Source organism: Phlebotomus papatasi, chromosome 3 (assembly GCF_024763615.1).
Source record: "Phlebotomus papatasi isolate M1 chromosome 3, Ppap_2.1, whole genome shotgun sequence".
In the NCBI taxonomy this organism is placed as follows: domain Eukaryota; kingdom Metazoa; phylum Arthropoda; class Insecta; order Diptera; family Psychodidae; genus Phlebotomus; species Phlebotomus papatasi.
In genome coordinates this window covers 47,005,667-47,023,216 of record NC_077224.1, presented here as the reverse complement: position 1 = coordinate 47,023,216, position 17,550 = coordinate 47,005,667, and the positions used below count along the sequence as shown (strand labels likewise).

General features: G+C 32.5%; 1 protein-coding gene across 1 annotated transcript in view; it reads right to left on the bottom strand.

Moving 5' to 3' along the window:
• Positions 1 to 152: 152 nt before the first annotated feature.
• The window catches only part of LOC129808017 (homeobox protein aristaless), a 156,389-nt gene continuing 138,991 nt past the window's right edge, over positions 153 to 17,550 (bottom strand). Inside the window, exons 8-9 of the mRNA XM_055857663.1 lie at positions 7,031 to 7,293; positions 153 to 1,074 (exon numbers count right to left, since the gene is read on the bottom strand). Of these exons, the coding sequence (XP_055713638.1) occupies positions 720 to 1,074; positions 7,031 to 7,293 (618 nt within the window). The 3' untranslated portion in view covers positions 153 to 719. The remainder of the gene's footprint in view (positions 1,075 to 7,030; positions 7,294 to 17,550) is intronic.

Sequence of the window (17,550 nt, the reverse complement as noted above, 5' to 3'; positions counted from 1 at the left end):
GAAAGTTTGTTGATATACACGGACTGGGTTTATATTTTTGTTTTTAAACTTTGAATCTACAGAAATATGTAGAAATGTCCATTAATAGACCACAGGTTGTACTCAAGATGATATAAAAAAGATAAGCTTTTCTGATTATTAAAAATTCATAATTTCTCATCCGGAAGTAAATTCAATTAGATTTTTTATTAAAAAAACAAACTGAACCAAAACTGGAATTAAAAAAGAAAAACACATGAATTTTGGTGTACAATAATTGAGTTTCGATTAATTGGAAAACATTTTCTCTTGAACTTGTAAACATATTCATTTCCCTACGCAAATATCTACAATAAAAGCTTAAAGTTCAAGAAATGTCATCCAACAAACCCCTCGTAACTCTGGGAATTTCCAAAATAATCTAAATTCAATTGAAGTTGATTTTTCAAATTTTCCTCAATGTTTCTTAAATGATTCTTTGCAACTAAAAAATTAAAACAAACCCGTTGTGAATATTAACAAAAGAAAATTTAACAAATGATTCGAAGAATGTGAAGAAGAAAAATTAATTCGTCTTGATTCACTTGTCCCTTTCCCCTTCCAAAAAAGATGAACTTAAAATTGATTCAACAAAAAAAAAACAATCTCAAAACTAAAAACTTCACACTCACACATTTTTTTTTGTCATCTTTCATCTCCTATCTAAATTATTTCCAACTCTGTCTTCTTTGTGAACGCTATTAACTTAGAATATCACTGTGTCCATTTTGCCGCAGCATTTCGAGTCTCAGTTCATGTTCTCGCGCCTTCAGACGCAACGTCGCAATGGAGGACGACCTGCGATCTTCAGACACTCCTGGAGTTCCCGCCGACGCTGTGAGACCCGATGTGGGTGGCGATAGGGGAGGAGAAGTTGATGCAGCGGAACTTATTAGTATGTCTGGTGATTTTCCAGGAACTGGCACCGGCGGCGGCGGCAATGGGGGCGGTTGGTGACGTTGGGCAGCAGAAATATTGGCCAGAAGGGTCTGGAAGGACGTACCTGGGGTATATAGAGCTCCAACTCCCGGTGGTAAAATTGGCGGCGGAGGAGCTCTGGAAAAAATTATGCTGTTAGTCAAAAGTGAAAAGTGGTTGCGATTTCTTAGACGATGTTTTATTCATTTAGGACTAGAGTTGGTAAATTTCAAGAAATTTCATGAATTTCCGCCTAAAGTAGGTGGCGACTGCTGTGAAATTTCTGAAATTTTACCATCTCTATTTAGGACACGTAAAACTCATTTGGCAGTAATTGAGAAAAGCATAAAAAATATGACAAAATTTTGCTTGAAATTAAGTCCAGAGAAGTTAATTAGGGGAAATCCCGCTACCTTTGGACAAAATTGTCCTTACGGTGAGCGTCGTTGGTTTAAATCACCTTGCGACGCTCACCGGAAGGACAATATTGTCCTAAAATAGCAGAATAAAACCTATTAAACATATTCGTTTATAATTGAAATGATAGGGCATTCCTAATAATAAAACTATCTAAAAATAAAACAGTCTTCAGACAAAAAAGGTTTATGCCGGCTTCAGACTGGAGGTTCAGCCCAGTTCCCGAAAGTCTCAAAAATCTTAATAACAAGCAATTTTATTAATTTTTCTAAATCTAATGAATCATTTGCCCTTAATATTCAATCCTAAACAACAATTTCCTAAAAAATCAAGCTTGATGAGGAATTAAAGGAGTTAAGCCAGATAGCTAAGTCTTAGGTCTGAAGGCCGTATTTGTCTCCAGTTTCTGGACTTCTCAAAAATCTTAAACAATAAAAATTTAATTAGTTTTTTCATAATTTATTTTATCATTTATTCTAAGTATCCAATACGAAGTCAAAATTTTCCAAATAATCTTAACTGATAAGAATTTATAGAAGTTAAGCCATATGACTATGCCTTAAGGTTTAGCCCAGTTCCAGAGGGTCTCAAAATCCTAAATAGCGAGTAATTTTATTATCTTTTGAGAGCCTTATAGGTCATTTATCTTTAATAATCCAATTCTAAGTATAATTTCTAAGTACAAATTAGAGTAATTAAGCCATAGCTAAACCTTAGATCTGAAGCCGGTATTAAATGTAAATTTCGTTTAAAATAATGGTCCTCTTAAGTACTCTTAAGTATAAGTCTTAGGCACTCTTAAGTATAAGTGATTGATGTTAGAAAAATAGGTAATAAAAACTTTTATAAAGTCTTGGTGACCTTAAAATAATCAACTATATTGAATTGTTCGTATCATTTTAAGGAGAAGAAATATGATGAATATCTTAGCGGTATATGTATTCAAAACGAATTAAAACCTAAAAGATTGACATAGTGTTTTGAGTACAAACATAGAAAAAATCATTTTTTTCTCTCTTTTTTACCCAAAAATTAAATTATACTCTATTTTGACTACTCGTAATTCGAAAGATTTCTTCTAAATAAAACAAAATAGTGTCCAAAATAAAGGGACAGATAATCCTAACCGGCTTATGTAGGTGAGATTCTTAACGTGAGCTAACTCGGAGTGCATGCAAATTCGATTTAGAGCTGAAGTTGGGAGACGCCATTCGGTTATCTTGAATCAAATTCGTGAAATTATACAAATTTTGTATTTAAACCAAAATATCAAGGATTTGGATGAACTGGCAGAAAAGTGATATATGGGTGAAATGTAGACCAGAATGTACTCTATAATTTTCCTATAGAACATGATCTCATCGATTACTCAGAAGCCAAGATAAGCGAGGTTTTTTGTTTCTTAACTTGTTTTTTCATCCAGAGTTCCCCAAGTAGTCATTTGTTGAACTTCAACTATATCAAAGAATTGTTGTATTTTGTGGGACTTTCCATTTAAAACCCTATTTTAAAGTAGAGGCAGTCAAATTGGCATCTGGTCAAAGCGTTATTTTGGGAAAAATCAATTTTTTCACACTTAAACGGTAGAGGCAGTGAACTTTGACCCCTCATATCTCCGGTTCTGTTTTAACCACAGTGCGCATTTGCACCATTTTGGAAAAATTGCCATCTATGGTGACTTTTTGCATCTGAGTGATTTCAAAGCGTTATTTTGGGAAAAATCAATTTTTTCACACTTAAACGGCAAAATCGGAGTGATAGCGTAGTCTGAGCGGAAAATGATGTATGGACGAAATGTAGAGACAAATGTCCTCTACAATTATGTTGAAGTAATCATCAAAATCGGTTCAGCAACAGTCGAAAAACCAATTTCAATATCACATAACCTCAATTATCTCGACTGTCGCTGAACCGATTTTGATGATTACTTCAACATAATTGTAGAACACATTTGTCTCTACATTTCGTCCATACATCATTTTCCGCTCAGACTACGCTATCACTTCGATTTTGCCGTTTAAGTGTGAAAAAATTGATTTTTCCCATAATAACGCTTTGAAATCACTCAGATGCCAATTTGACTGCCTCTACTCCACCAAGACACTTAAAATAGGGTTTTAAATGGAAAGTCCCACAAAAGACAACAATTCTTTAATATAGTTGAAGTTCAACAAATGACTACTTGGGGAACTCTGGATGAAAAAACGAGTTAAGAAACAAAAAACCTCGCTTATCTTGGCTTCTGAGTAATCGATGAGATCATGTTCTATAGGAAAATTATAGAGTACATTCTGGTCTACATTTCACCCATATATCACTTTTCTGTCACTCCATCCAAATCTTTGATATTTTGGTTTAAATACAAAATTTGTATAATTTCACGAATTTGATTCAAGATAACTGAATGGCGTCTCCCAACTTCAGCTCCAAATCGAATTTGCATGCACTCCGAGTTAGCTCACGTTAAGAATCTCACCTACATAAGCCGGTTAGGATTATCTGTCCCTTTATCAAGTGATCATTTTATAAACAATGTTTATAAACTTTTAGTGTGTTATATGATTTACGAACATTTCGTAAGTCCCCAGTAGGAATTCACAAACATTTACGAACAATTTTTCGAAATACTTTTTTTTGTGTATATAAAATGTTCTGTATGTTTCCAAATAATCAATGTCTAAGTAAGAAGGATTTTGTAACGTGAATAATGTCTATAAGCATTTAGCCGTTACCTCATGCTACCCTACAAGGTTTTTTTAAGTCTAGAAAAGTATATTTAAAAATTACTCGGTTTGTATCAAAAGAAATTTGTTTCATTTGATTCAAAAAATCAAAATTATCTAACAAGCTTGACAAAGCCAAAAGTTTTAGAATTCGCCCTAAAGGCCAATATAGCCCAGATATTTAGAATATTGAGAGACCGTTTAGGAAAATTGTAATAATATAAATAATGATAATTATTCTTATTATTATTAATTAAATGACGATAATTATTGCAATTAATGCAATTCAATAATGACAAAACTACATTTTCATCACTTTTTCACTAAGCCGTCTCTCAGGTAATTTTCAGGTCAGTATAGTCTCTAAAGCCCCAAATAGACTCGAATTTTAATCTTCGAGTTTATTTAGCCCTTAATATTCTGCAGTAAAGGATCAATAGGGTAAGTGTACCAAATTTCGACAAGCTTGCAATTTCGGCCAGTTTTTTGTTCCTCAAATTTCCATGAATTTTTACTTTTTGCATACACTAGAGGTAAAGCAATGTAAAAGAAAAACAGAAAATATCGCTTCGACAAACGAGACGATGTGTAAAAGATTCTGGAAGAATTCCGGAAAGGCAAGGAACTATGAGAATGAAGGTGGCTGAAATATACCACCAAAGCTATTTCTACATTTTTATTCATTTTAAAATCAATCGAGAATTATTTTTAAGAAAATAAAAACGATAAACTGTCTACATGGTTCCAAGCTTAAAAAACAACAAAAAATCAATTTGTATTAAAAAAAATTAAGTTTAAAACTTAAGACTTTGGCACTTGCATGCAACTATGCCGAAATTTGGCACAGTTACTCTATAAACCAGAGGCGTGCAAGAACCGTTGAAACCGAATAAACGTCAAATGAAACACGTACGTCAATGGTCAAAACGCTACCAGAATAAATTTATTTTGACGTTTATTCGGTTTCAACGGTTCTTTTGAACATCTCTGTATTCTGTATAAACTATCATACACTGAAAGTTTAGGGTCAGTGATTAGAAGTTCTTTGCATAAATTTCCTTTTCTTGATCCTTAAGATACAAAATATATTTTAAAACAAAAATATTCATTATTTCGAAGGCTCAGAATATAAAACGAATAAGTCGTCGCAAATGTCCAACTTTACAGGAGAGCGATTTCAAAAGTGAAATTTTATATGCTGAGTACAGGATTTTTAAGATTTGATACCCCTGAGGGGAAGTGGAGCGCCTTTGAAAATGGGGCACTTTTGAAGTTGGAATTTTTCTCCTAGTTTTAAATTGAATTTAGCCATATCATAACGCAATTTAGCTTCTCAGTCTATTTATCTATTTGTGCAGCTAAATTACATCACGATAAGACTCAGTTTTATTTAAAAATAGGTGAAAAATCCCAATTTCAAAGGTATCCCACTTTCAAAGGTGTCCCACTTCCCCCTATAGATTGGGAATAATTAGCTTTCCGGAATAATATTCACTGGGAAGGCAGAGGAGTACCCGAAAAGCGAAAAAACGAATTTTGAAAAAAATCTTTCGACTTATTTGACTTATATTCTGACAAGTCGATTCTTGCTAGAATATTGGAATTTAAGAGACTTTCTAATTTGATTTTTATATAGCTAGTAGGGGAAAGTGACCATGCTTGATACTGTAAAATGATGTCCAAGGTTTGTGATTATTTTCTGAGTATCACACAGACCGAAGCGATTCTTCCACTATGACAAAAAAGTGTCTCACTTATTAGGTTCATAATCCCACCTCAAATAGTTCCTGAAAAATCTTAGATTTTCTTCAAGAAGAAAATGGAAATTCAGTGATGATTTTTATACAAGTTGGATCCGGGGCCTTCCTGTATAATGATTGATTCGATAATTCGGAGGCCCATTTTCACTGTAAAAATCTCACCGGATACAAAAAAATGCACATCAATATTTAAACGGAACTCTAATCTATCTGCTTAAATCGTTTGTACGACTGGTTATTAGTTTTAAAATTGCTTTTATCTAATTTTTTTAAGCCATGTTTTTATGACATTAGGGCGCTAGCGAAAACTATTTTTTCACTTTGAGTCCATGAAAATGTCATTCTGCAACCTTAAAATTCAGGCAACAGGGTTGAAGGCTATGTCAATTGTCGATAAAATTGGAGGATTACAATAGGTGTAATTATGAAAGAATCACATCTAATGATAGAGTTGCCACATTTAAATTATCATTCATGGACCCTTCTTAAAATATAGGATGGACACAGGTAGAATTTATGAATTTGTCACCACCATCAAAAACAGTGTCCCCAAGTAAAAATATTTTTACATAAATATTAATACTGATGAACCCTCTAGATGCCTATGATAGTAGTTTTCCTGAACAGCGACATTAATTAAGAAATACTTATGAAATATCATGTATCGAAATTACAGTTTTGGACCCATTTTTAATTTTTGCTTCCTGAAACTAGGGAAAAAGAGCTGGGATCCTATTTTTTTTAAGAAATGTGAGGCTTAGGACCAGCTATTAAAATATATTGCTGTGAGTCATAATTATTGATTAACGTAGGAAAAAAATAGTTATTATCAAGCTTGGATCGTATCAAGCATGGTCACTTTCCCCTATTCAAAGAGATAGAGGTTATTTTGCAGGGGCCTATCGACATTTCATTTTTCCATACGTTTTTGCATAGAGGAACTGAAGACTATTGGCAAGTTTTTTCCTAAAAAGAATTGACTTATTAGTCTGATATATTTCGAAATTGTGGATTAAAAGCTACTTAAAAATACATATTTTAGAATGTTCGCTGAAGTAATACAAGAACTACGAGCAAATTTGTTTAAGACGCGGTGCAATATCTGCAAATCTTTTACAAGAAAAAGTGAAAATTAGCTTCACTTTTTATTAGGCTTGATGGGTCCCTGTTATTTTGAAACTAATAAGTTCTCACCTGTGGAACTGGTGAAGGTAGCCCGGAGGAATCACTGGACCGCCCGTGAGGTGAGGATACCGAAAGGCGGCCAAACTGGCAGCATCGAAGGGCTTCCGCAGATTGAAGCCCAGATGTGTGAAAGGATTCGGTGGCAACGATGGTGCCACTGAAGTTGCTGAAGGAATGGATGCTCCACCACTCAAGTAGGGATTATAGGGATGTCCCTGAGGTCCGACTTTTTCCTGCTTCCGCCACTTGGCCCTGCGATTCTGGAACCAAACCTATCGAGAGAAAAAAAAATAAGAAAAAAATGAAAAATATTTCTCATTGAACTCATTTGCGAAAATTGCACACAATGGTATACATTTTGTTGTCTCTGTGGATCTCTTTTTTAATGGTTTTACCTCACGAGCCACTGTTGAATATTCTAACAAATTGTTAGTAGTTAATTATTTCTCAAAAGCAGCTAATTGTACTCCTATTTAATCACATCTCTATCTACTGAGCTTTTTTTTTCCTCAACCACTTTATCTAGTTTCTATGGCTCTGTTTCAGTTACATTTGCATTTATTGCTAACGTGATGTGCATGTGTAATATTTGCAACAGACATAAAGATGATATACATCTCTCTAAAAGAAGTGCCTCATCTATACAACAATTTATCCTAACGGCGATAATTAATGAAATTACTTCAACGGAATTTTTCATCTCTTAACTCACTTATAGATCATGCCTTTTTTTTACAATATAATACACAACTTTGTGTAAATTAAATACAAATTTACCGCCTTATTTATCTGCTCTTGCTTTTTCACTGTAATGCCATCTTCTTGCAATCTTCTTACTCTCTCCCATACTGTTTGACTCAGTCAGAGATTATTGCCATTGTAATGACTTCCATTGAAGTGAAATAAATTTATTCTGCCGAACAGTTTGCATTAATACAAATTGCATTGAGCAAATTACTGTGATTTTTATCAACAATTGAGGTGTTCAGATGAGGCTCAATAGAGAGAAAAAAAGAAAAACAACACAGCAAAATCGAAAAGAAACAATCTAGCAAATTAATGGTGAGAAGAGATTTCTTCAATATTTCGGGAAAATTGTCAATCAACCAATAAATATCCCATTTCCTTTCCGACATCATCGCTGTATCTTCTTAATTATGACAAAATAAGTGTTAAACATAGGTTTCGCATAACCACACACACAGAATACCCCTTGCGAAAAATTGTATAATCGAATCATCAGATAAGATTACTGGCTTTTTGCTTGTGCTCACTGTTGAAGAAGAAAGGAACCAACAGAGAAGAAGATACAAAATTAAAAAGACGCCCCTTTTTCCCTGGGACTAAAAAAAATGCCTAATATGAAAACCAGGGGGCACATAATATAAACAATCTTGAAGAACATAAAAGTAAGTTGGAAAATTAATGTACTCTTAGAGTATTAAGTACCTATATTTACAAAAACTTATATTTTTTCAAGGTTCTTTGGTAAAGGAAATAAACAAGAGGGAGGCGAGAAGTATAAATAAAAGCAGTAAAGATTACCTGAAACAAAGCAGAATATAAAATTTAATTTTTAAAGAAAGTTACGTTGTAATTGCAATTAAATAAACCATACTTATGTTATTTAATTAAATGAGATTCATTTCTTAATTCTAATCGTAAATTTTTATTTTTAAATACAAACTTCTTAATACATGAAATTAATTCTTACTCATTTAACAATATTTTCCATAAAAAAAGGACGGTAAACCGTCCCACGCTTTCCGAAGTATTAGATGCTATACCTCAAAAATATTTCCACATCATTTACCGTTGACTGGTTCTCAACCAATTTTTTGAACCGATTTATAAATTATTCAAATCATTGCTCAAAATAACTTCGGAGTAATATAATTGAATTTCGGATAAAAATTAGTTATCGGTAATTAACCGGTTCGATACCGGTTCAAAACCAATTGGAACCGGTTCAGTTTTATCAGGAATTCTAAGACCTTTCCAACAATCCCAAACATGACGTCATTCTGTTGATAAATGTGTTCTCTAGAACCTTTTTAACGTTTGACCTTGAAAAACTGTTTACCTAGAATGATTCCATGAACGATATTTAGAAATATTTGTCTCTTTTTGCTTTCTTCTTGCTTTTGGGATTGCGAGGTGTAGAAGGAAAATGAGGGGCAAATGAACGATCCTTAGGTCAATTTATGGAGGGTCCCCCGAAGATCCTACGCCGCTATTTCTTACTATTTGGTCTCTAAATATGATGACAGCCGGACGCACAGACGCACAGACGAACAAACAGCGTAACGCCAAAAAACTTGAAACTTCAGATTTACAAGATTATACCAAAATACGACCGCTTAGGTGGTAAGGATTCGCAATAAATATCTAACTCAAAATCGAGGGATTATATACACTGCTCCCTCTGTGGAGTTCGAGTAATAAAAAATCCCAAAGATTTTAAAATTTTGGAAATTTGAAACTAAACAAAAAGCTTAATCGTAATATGATTTCTTGTCGAACATGTTTGTAATTTTAGGAACATTTGTAAATATTCGTGAAGAGCCAAATTTATCATCATATTTTGTTACGTGTTCGTAAATTTTTGCCAAACAAACAAAAGTGTACGAACAAATGGCAAAATATCAAGAAAAAAGTTTGTTATTTGTATACCAACTATTATTATTATTTATTATTAATTTATTCAATAATGAAAATATAATTATTATAATAAATATCAGTATAGAAATAGCCAAATTTTTCATAATACTTTGCAATATTTTGGTGATTTTGGTCTTAATAATATAATATTTTGGTCCTATATGGAAAACGAACAATGGCATGAAATTACAAAAATTTTGTGAAAAGGGGACAAATTATTACGAGCTCGTTAGTGTGTTACACAATTCTCTTGTATAATTGTCAACATTATCAATGAAATTCACATTTTTCAAAAATTACAAAATATATGCAGAATGACTGCAACTGCAGCAAGGGTAAAAACGGTAAAAACCTTTTAATTTTGTTTTGCTAAAACTTAATTAAAATTATTAATTTTTAAAGTCTGGAAATGTATTTTACCCCAATTTCTTTCTTAATATTTTACTACAACGAAGAACTCTTTAAATTCTTTAAACATGCAACAAATTCGATTATTTGGTAAAACTTATAAATAAATAAAAATATATACAAATAAAAACAAAGATTTCTCTGTCCGATATTAGGTGTGATTCCTTCTATTTAAGTGTTAAAGCTCCAAATTGAGTTAATAGTTGAATTTTCAAATTATACTTAATATTTTAATTATAACTTATTATAATGAATTTTTAATATTTATAATTTTATTATTTTTAATTTTATTTAATATGAATAACAGCAATTGGTTAGAAGTACATATATCGCATTTGGCATAAATCAAAAACTTATAAATTATGTATCACTTTAGTGTTTTGACCTCAGTGACTCTAAGACAGGAATTACATAGTGGTCTTATAGAAAAAAGAGAAGATAGGGACTAAATTAGATGGCAATAAAGCTTTACATTAATTTATGAAAAAAATGCTTGAATAAATTTTAATTAAATCGGGGTTTGCGCAATTAGGGGTAAGTGGGGCACCTTTGAATTGGGACACCTTTAAAACAGAATTTTTCCTTTTATTTTTAAATGGAACTCAGCCTTATCATAATGCAATTTAGCTTCACAATTATATCATCGTTAGGCCTAGTTTCATTTTATTATAGTATTAGAAAAAGTTCTATTTTAAAGGTACTCCAATTCAAAGGTGCCCCACTTCTCCCTAAGGGACAAAGTAGAAATATCTTACTGTTATTTTAGTCTTGGACTAATTTAGCCTGGATTTCCTTTAAGTATGAAGTAAATTTGTCGTATTCGGTGCTCTAATTGATCTCTGAATACTAATTCCGGATAAATAAATCATTCTGGTGTTAAGAGATGTTTAAGAGTCTTCAAATTGCAATGAATCCTTGATGGGAATAATGTTGAGCAGTTCTATGTTTATGTAGAAATCTTATGAAGAGTAAAATTGATCGTGCAAGTCAGTGTCGCTATTGCCTCTGATCAATGAGCATCTAAAGTCCTAAATAGACTTCGAATTATCCTCGAAAATATTCAGTCCCTAAAATTTGGATGAAGGGATCAGCCCAAACTATCATTACACCGAAAGTTTGGAATCAGGAATTAGAGTTTCTTCACGTAATCTTCCTCTACCTGATCCTCTTTTTTGAAGATCATCCAGAGTCTATTTGGGATTCACAACAGTGTCTTCTTTCAAATATCGGGGAAGGAGAGAAGAACATAATTCAGGAACAGCAGGAAGCCCTAGATCCATTTTCCTGGCTCCCAACTCCCTAGTATTCACCACAAAGCAGCAAAAATACTAACGTTCGAAATTTAAATATAAGGCGTTTTTTCAGACTTGAGGTTTAGCCCAGTTGCCGAAGATCTTAAAACCGCATATAACAACCAATTTTATTTGTTTTCCGAATCTAATACATTATATACACTTACTGATCCAATTTCAAGTTATTTTTTTCAAAAAATCTTGGCTGATAAGAAATTAGAGCAGTCAAGCCATCTGGCTTAGCCTTAAGTGGTCTTCAGACTAGAGGTTTAGCTTTAGCCTTGGAAGGCCTCAAAGTCCTAAATTGCAATCAATTTTACTGATTTTTCAGAACCTAACAGGTCATTAAGCCTTAATTATTCAATCCTTAATTAAACTATTCCCAAAAAACATAATTGTTAAGAAAATAGAGCTATTAACCCTTTAAGGACGGTTGGAACACCGGTGTCCCATAAAGATAATAATTTTTCCTGACTACCTAAAGGTTTTTTTCTTATGTCTGTACATAATTGTAAAGTATAAGGTTGAAGGAATCTGCAATATTATTTGCAAGTCTCTGGCCATTTGATATGTAGTAAATATTTAAGCTCAAAAATGGCGAATTTTAAAATTCTCAAATTCATAATTGATTTTATTTATTTTTTATACTTCCAATTTTTTTAAGCAAAACCCTTTTGGGAATAAAAACTACAATACTCATACGTAATATTTTTCATTAAAGCGAAAAATACAATATTATTCATTGGTATTGTCAGAAAAATTACTTAAATTTTTGGGCTATTTTTGTCCCTATCGTTCATAGAAGCACAAAATACACCGAATCAGACTCTATTGGACTTTTCAAGGTTAGATGTAAGACTTATCATTGAGGCAATTTACACCGCCGGATTGGATTGAGATTAAATTGTCCCAAGATCGGTTTTTGGGACAACTCAGTATGAATCTAATACGACAGTTTAAATGACCTTAATGAAATCGTTTAGATTACTGCCTTAGATTAAGACTTAATTATCTGAAATCCGATTTTGGAACAGTTCAATCCCAATCTAATGCGGCGGTGTAAATAGTCTCATTGATTATGTTTCTCAGTTTAATTTTTATTGTTGATTTTCAGTCCGTAAAAAGTGTCTCGTCGTTAAAGGGTTAAGCTTTAGGTCTAAAGCCTGTATTAGGTTCATAGCCTTTATATGGCAATGCACAAAATCTTTTTTAGATGTTATCCCCTTGGCTTAGCGTCAAATTAGCAAAAGAGAACGACCTCTGCGCAATATTGGGAGCCTCAAAATTGATCCAAAATACCAAAAAGTATTGAGAGAAAAACCAATTCTTTCACACTGTTGCAAAATACATGCCGCAGTGTTGTGAGATAATCAAATTGAATCCTGTTGTCTTCAATTATTTGCAATTTGTGGAATTTAATCATGCAAATTCCCATCAATGAAATTTGCAATTTAATACACCACGCTTTTTTTTCCTCCATATCGTCTGCGCCTGACTGGTATAGAAATGCAAATTGAACAATGTTAAGTCGCCTTTTTTTCACCCTTTTTCCCAACTCCTCCGTCTTGTTTACTCGTGTGAGAGTAGCGTCAAAGAAATTTCCATGCTATTTAATGAATATTTTAAGCATAGCGGCACGTGCAAGAAATAATTGATTAAAATCGCAAGTCAATTGGTGATTTTTGTCAAGGGCCAAAACAGAGTGAGTGGCTCAGGAGGAACCCCTAGAATCGTGCTGGGAAGTATTTTCAAACGTTCATCATTTTTCTTGACAGTGTATATAAATCCAATTTGCAATTATGAGATTCATCAATAAAAACAACAAAAAACCTTCGCGTGTTATGCTTTCCTTTTTTTTCCCAATTCTATAACATCAAATTCATTCTATATTATGTAGTCTTTCTCAATATCAATTTTTTGGACACAATTTTTTTTTTGTCTGCTCCTCTTTCTCCAACAAAATTGTTTTTCAATTTCGATATTTACCCCCTTATTCTCATCAACATTGTATTTTCCTCAATTCAAGGATATTTTTTCTTCTTCTTCAATTTTATCATAACTTCACTTCTCTTTTTCCCACCCATCATTTTTGTCCATAAGACTAATTTAGCAATCATTTTCGTTGTACATCTATTTTATTTTATTTCCCAATTCCTTTTTTGCCTCAACACACAACTAACTAAATGCCGCCAAAGTAGATGAGCGAGAGGAAAATGATCCTGAGAGAGTGAGAGACAAAATGTGCATGAAATTATTGGTCATTATATAGCATTAATTGATGAAATTATAGACTAAGGGTCCCTCCTGACTGGAATAATGTGATTTCTGATCTCATGCGACAACGGAAATTTGATTTAAAAGACACATACAATTACTTGAAGACCCCTCTCAGGCCCCTCAGCATCGACAACTGGCAAAGTTTAAAGGCTAAATGGCTCGAGGAAGCGGAGCAAGAACAGAAGGATCACTAATTTATTTCAATTTGTGGCAGAGACACGTGAAAGAGCCCAAGTAAAAAACGCCACCCAATTGGATGAAGAATAAAAAAAAATGACGGTTTGTAAAATATCTTCTAAACTTAAAAAGTATACATATTGTATCATGAGAAAAAAAGAAAATGAATTAAATTTCCGGATGTGGTAAATTGTCTTTTCCTTGTTCTCTCATTTCTAATGGTATTTTTTTGTCGCTTTCCCAATGACTTCCTTTTACCATTTTTGCAAATGTATTTTTAAGAGAATGATTATTTAAGTAAAGGATCTCTATTTACAATAAAGATATACAATTATTTTCTCATTTCTCAATATTATTATTTTTTCATAGAAAATTGTGTTTGTTTTTCGTAATATTTTCCGTCTTCATCGCTATAATAATTCCAAAAGAGAGTTAATAGGGGAAAAATGTGATAAGTCGAAAATTTAAATCAAATAGGGTAAGTGTGCCAAATTTCGGCATAGTTGCATGCAAGCGCCAAAGTCTCAAGTTTGAAATGTAATATTTTTAATAAAAAATTGATTTTTTATTCCTTCTTCTTAAGGAATGTTGCTTGGAGCCTTGTAAACCGTTCATTGTCTTTATTTACTCTAAAATCATTCTTAATACATTTTAAAATGAATAAAAATGTAGACATAGCTTTGGTGCCCTATTTCGGCCACCTTCATTCTCATAGTTCCTTGCTCTTCGGAAATTCTTCAAATGTCTTTTTTACGTCATCTCGTTTGTCGAAGCTACATTTTTTGTTATTCTTTTGCATTGTATAATCTCTAGAGTATGTAAAAACTAAAAATTCATGAAAATTCGAGGAACAAAAAAGGTGGCCGGATTTGCAAGCTGGCCGGAATTTGGCACACTTACCCTATTCAATATCTTAATAGATAAAAGAGATCGCAGATTCAAATTTTAGGGAAAGTGTGCCAAATTTCAGCCAGCTTCTAATTTCGGCCACTTTGAGTGTAATTTCGGCCATGGAAATAAATTAATTAAAATTATGTATGTTATCTTCGGATAGTCAATGAATTCATTTTGCTTTCAAATATTTATTAATTTTAGGATGTATTAACACAAAGACCGTTAAATTTTAGGTATAATTTGAATTTAAATTGCGGTGTAAAACTCAGTGTGGAAAGAATCTTACAAAAAATGTGACAGATTGATTGTTTTTCTAGCAGTCTTGTGATTTGTGGTGAAGTTCAGAAGGTTTTCCTTCGGTAAAATGATTTGTACGAATCATAAATCGTCCGAAGTTAGCGCGCTTTTCCCTGTTCAGATTTTCTGAATACTTTTCTCTTCAGTGCAGTGCTCAAGATAAAGTGTCTCAAACAGGCACGGTATTACACAGGGTCTCGAGATTATGCACATTGCATATTTTCGGGATCAAAAAAAAAAACACGCAAAATGGCATTATGCATCGAGAAAATTTGCATACCCGCAGGAGATTTCGTTTAAATAAATCTTCCGTAGAGCGAATTTCGTACGAAGTAAAAGTAGTCAGACTAAAATATTACACTGTTTAAATGAAATGCATTAACAAACAATACTTATTGGCTAGAGTTCTTCAATAAATCGTTAGAATATTTCAAAATTTCACCTTAATAAAAGAAATTTAAGCTTTATGACCAGTGCACAATAACTTTTATTTTGTAAACATGTTTTTGACATTTCAATGAGAGTGAATGAAACAGGGATCTAGTTATCTCGTTTTCTCTCATAGAAAATTTTGAAAACATATTTACAAACAAAAGTTATTGTGTGTTGGGCATTATTGTGAAAAATAAGCATAGGGGAAAGTGCGCTACCTTCGGACGACTGAAGCTTCGCATAAATCATTTTTTCAATGTGTTTTAAATTATTTTGGCCCTTTGTAATATTATATTTTAATAACTGATCCAATGCCTCAAATTTCCAGAAAAGAACTATGTGTAAAATCCATATGGAACATAAAGAAAAAACTGAATTGTCCCGAAGCCGAAGTTTGTGCGCTTTCCCTTAGTGTTTTCAAATTTTTCGCGTCACAAATTAGTATATTATAAATTGAGACATATTTCAAAAATGTTTTTACAAATTCACTCCCTGTGGTAAGCAAACCTGCATAATTGTACGTGCGTAATCCCGAAGTGCATAATGCCGGGATTGAGTGTAAAAAGTGGAAAGATTCTAGATTGATTTATCCTCAAATCTTATGATCATCAGTTCAACTTTCTCGCTTTTTCTAATCAAGCGAAGGGATTTTTTTGCCAACTACGCATACATATTTTGTAAAATGGCTTAAAATTGCCTTTTCTCTTCAAATAGACGAAAATAGTCTGTGAAATGGTTCCTGTTTTGACAGGATAGGATTATCAAAAATAGGTAAATTGTTTCATTCAAGTTTGCCCTATTAAATCGAATCAATCACTGGGAGAAATCCGAAAAAGTTAAAATAACATTCCGGAAATGTTAATTTCACCCTGCACTATTGATCCGAAATAGGTGTAAATATTATGCTTTTTAGGTGTATTAGGGGTTAAAGTTACTCTTTTTCATGTCATTTTTACCCTTAAAAAGGTGTAAAATTAACATTAGAAATGTTGATATATTTTTACACTTAAAAAGTGTTAAAGTTATGAGGAAATAATGTTAATCGCACCTCCGTTTTTTTCCCAGTGATATGAGGCAAATTACAGTAATCAATGTTAGCACCAAATTTTTAGAACATCAAAAATCATTTCTCTTCGAGATAGAATAAAATGGTTCGCAGCAACGTTGTAGAACGTAAAATTTCTTATTGTACTAATTACAAATTCTTACCTAGATTTTCAGAAAACTCGTGAAATTTAAAATACAATTTTTATTGAATTTTGTTCGAGGTTCCGCTACTTCCTTTCTTTAATTTTTTCATAATAGCCTTTATCCACTTGTAAAATTTATATCCATACACTGAGAAAAAAAAGAAGGTGCGATTAACTTTTTTTCCTCGTAATTTTAACACTTTTTAGGTGTAAAAATATATCAACATTTTTTAATGTTAATTTTACACCCTATTAAGGGTAAAATTAACATGAAAAGGGTAACTTTAATCCCTAATACACCTAAGAAAGGGTAATATTTACACCGATTTCGGATCAATAATGTAGGGTAAAATTAACATTTCCGGAAAGTTATTTTAACTTTTTCGGATTTCTTTCAGTGTATTTGACAATTTTTCGTATACAAGCTTCAATATGGATATAAATTCCTCTAGGATCTAGAGACCATAACTTTTAGGAGGTACGCTATACCACTTTGGGCATTCGGAGGATCGTTTGGAATTCCTTTTCAAATTTTGTCTTTTGAGGATGGAGTGATCACTTAGGGGGAAGTGGGCACCTTTGAAATTTGGGCACCTTTGAAATTTGGGCACCTTTGAAATTGGGATTTTTCACTTAATTTTTAAATAAAATTTAGCCTTATCGTGATATAATTCAGTTGCACAAACACAAACAGATGGAGAAGGTGAATTACATTATGATATGACTCCGTTTCACTTAAACATAGGAGAAAAATCCCAATTTCAAATATGCCCCACTTTGAAAGGTGCCCTACTTCAAAATATGTACGTTATACACTTACGGAAAGCTTGCATAAAACTTAAGTTCTTAACTGAAATAGATTTTAAAAAATCATAAAACTATCAGTTTATGATGTAGGGGA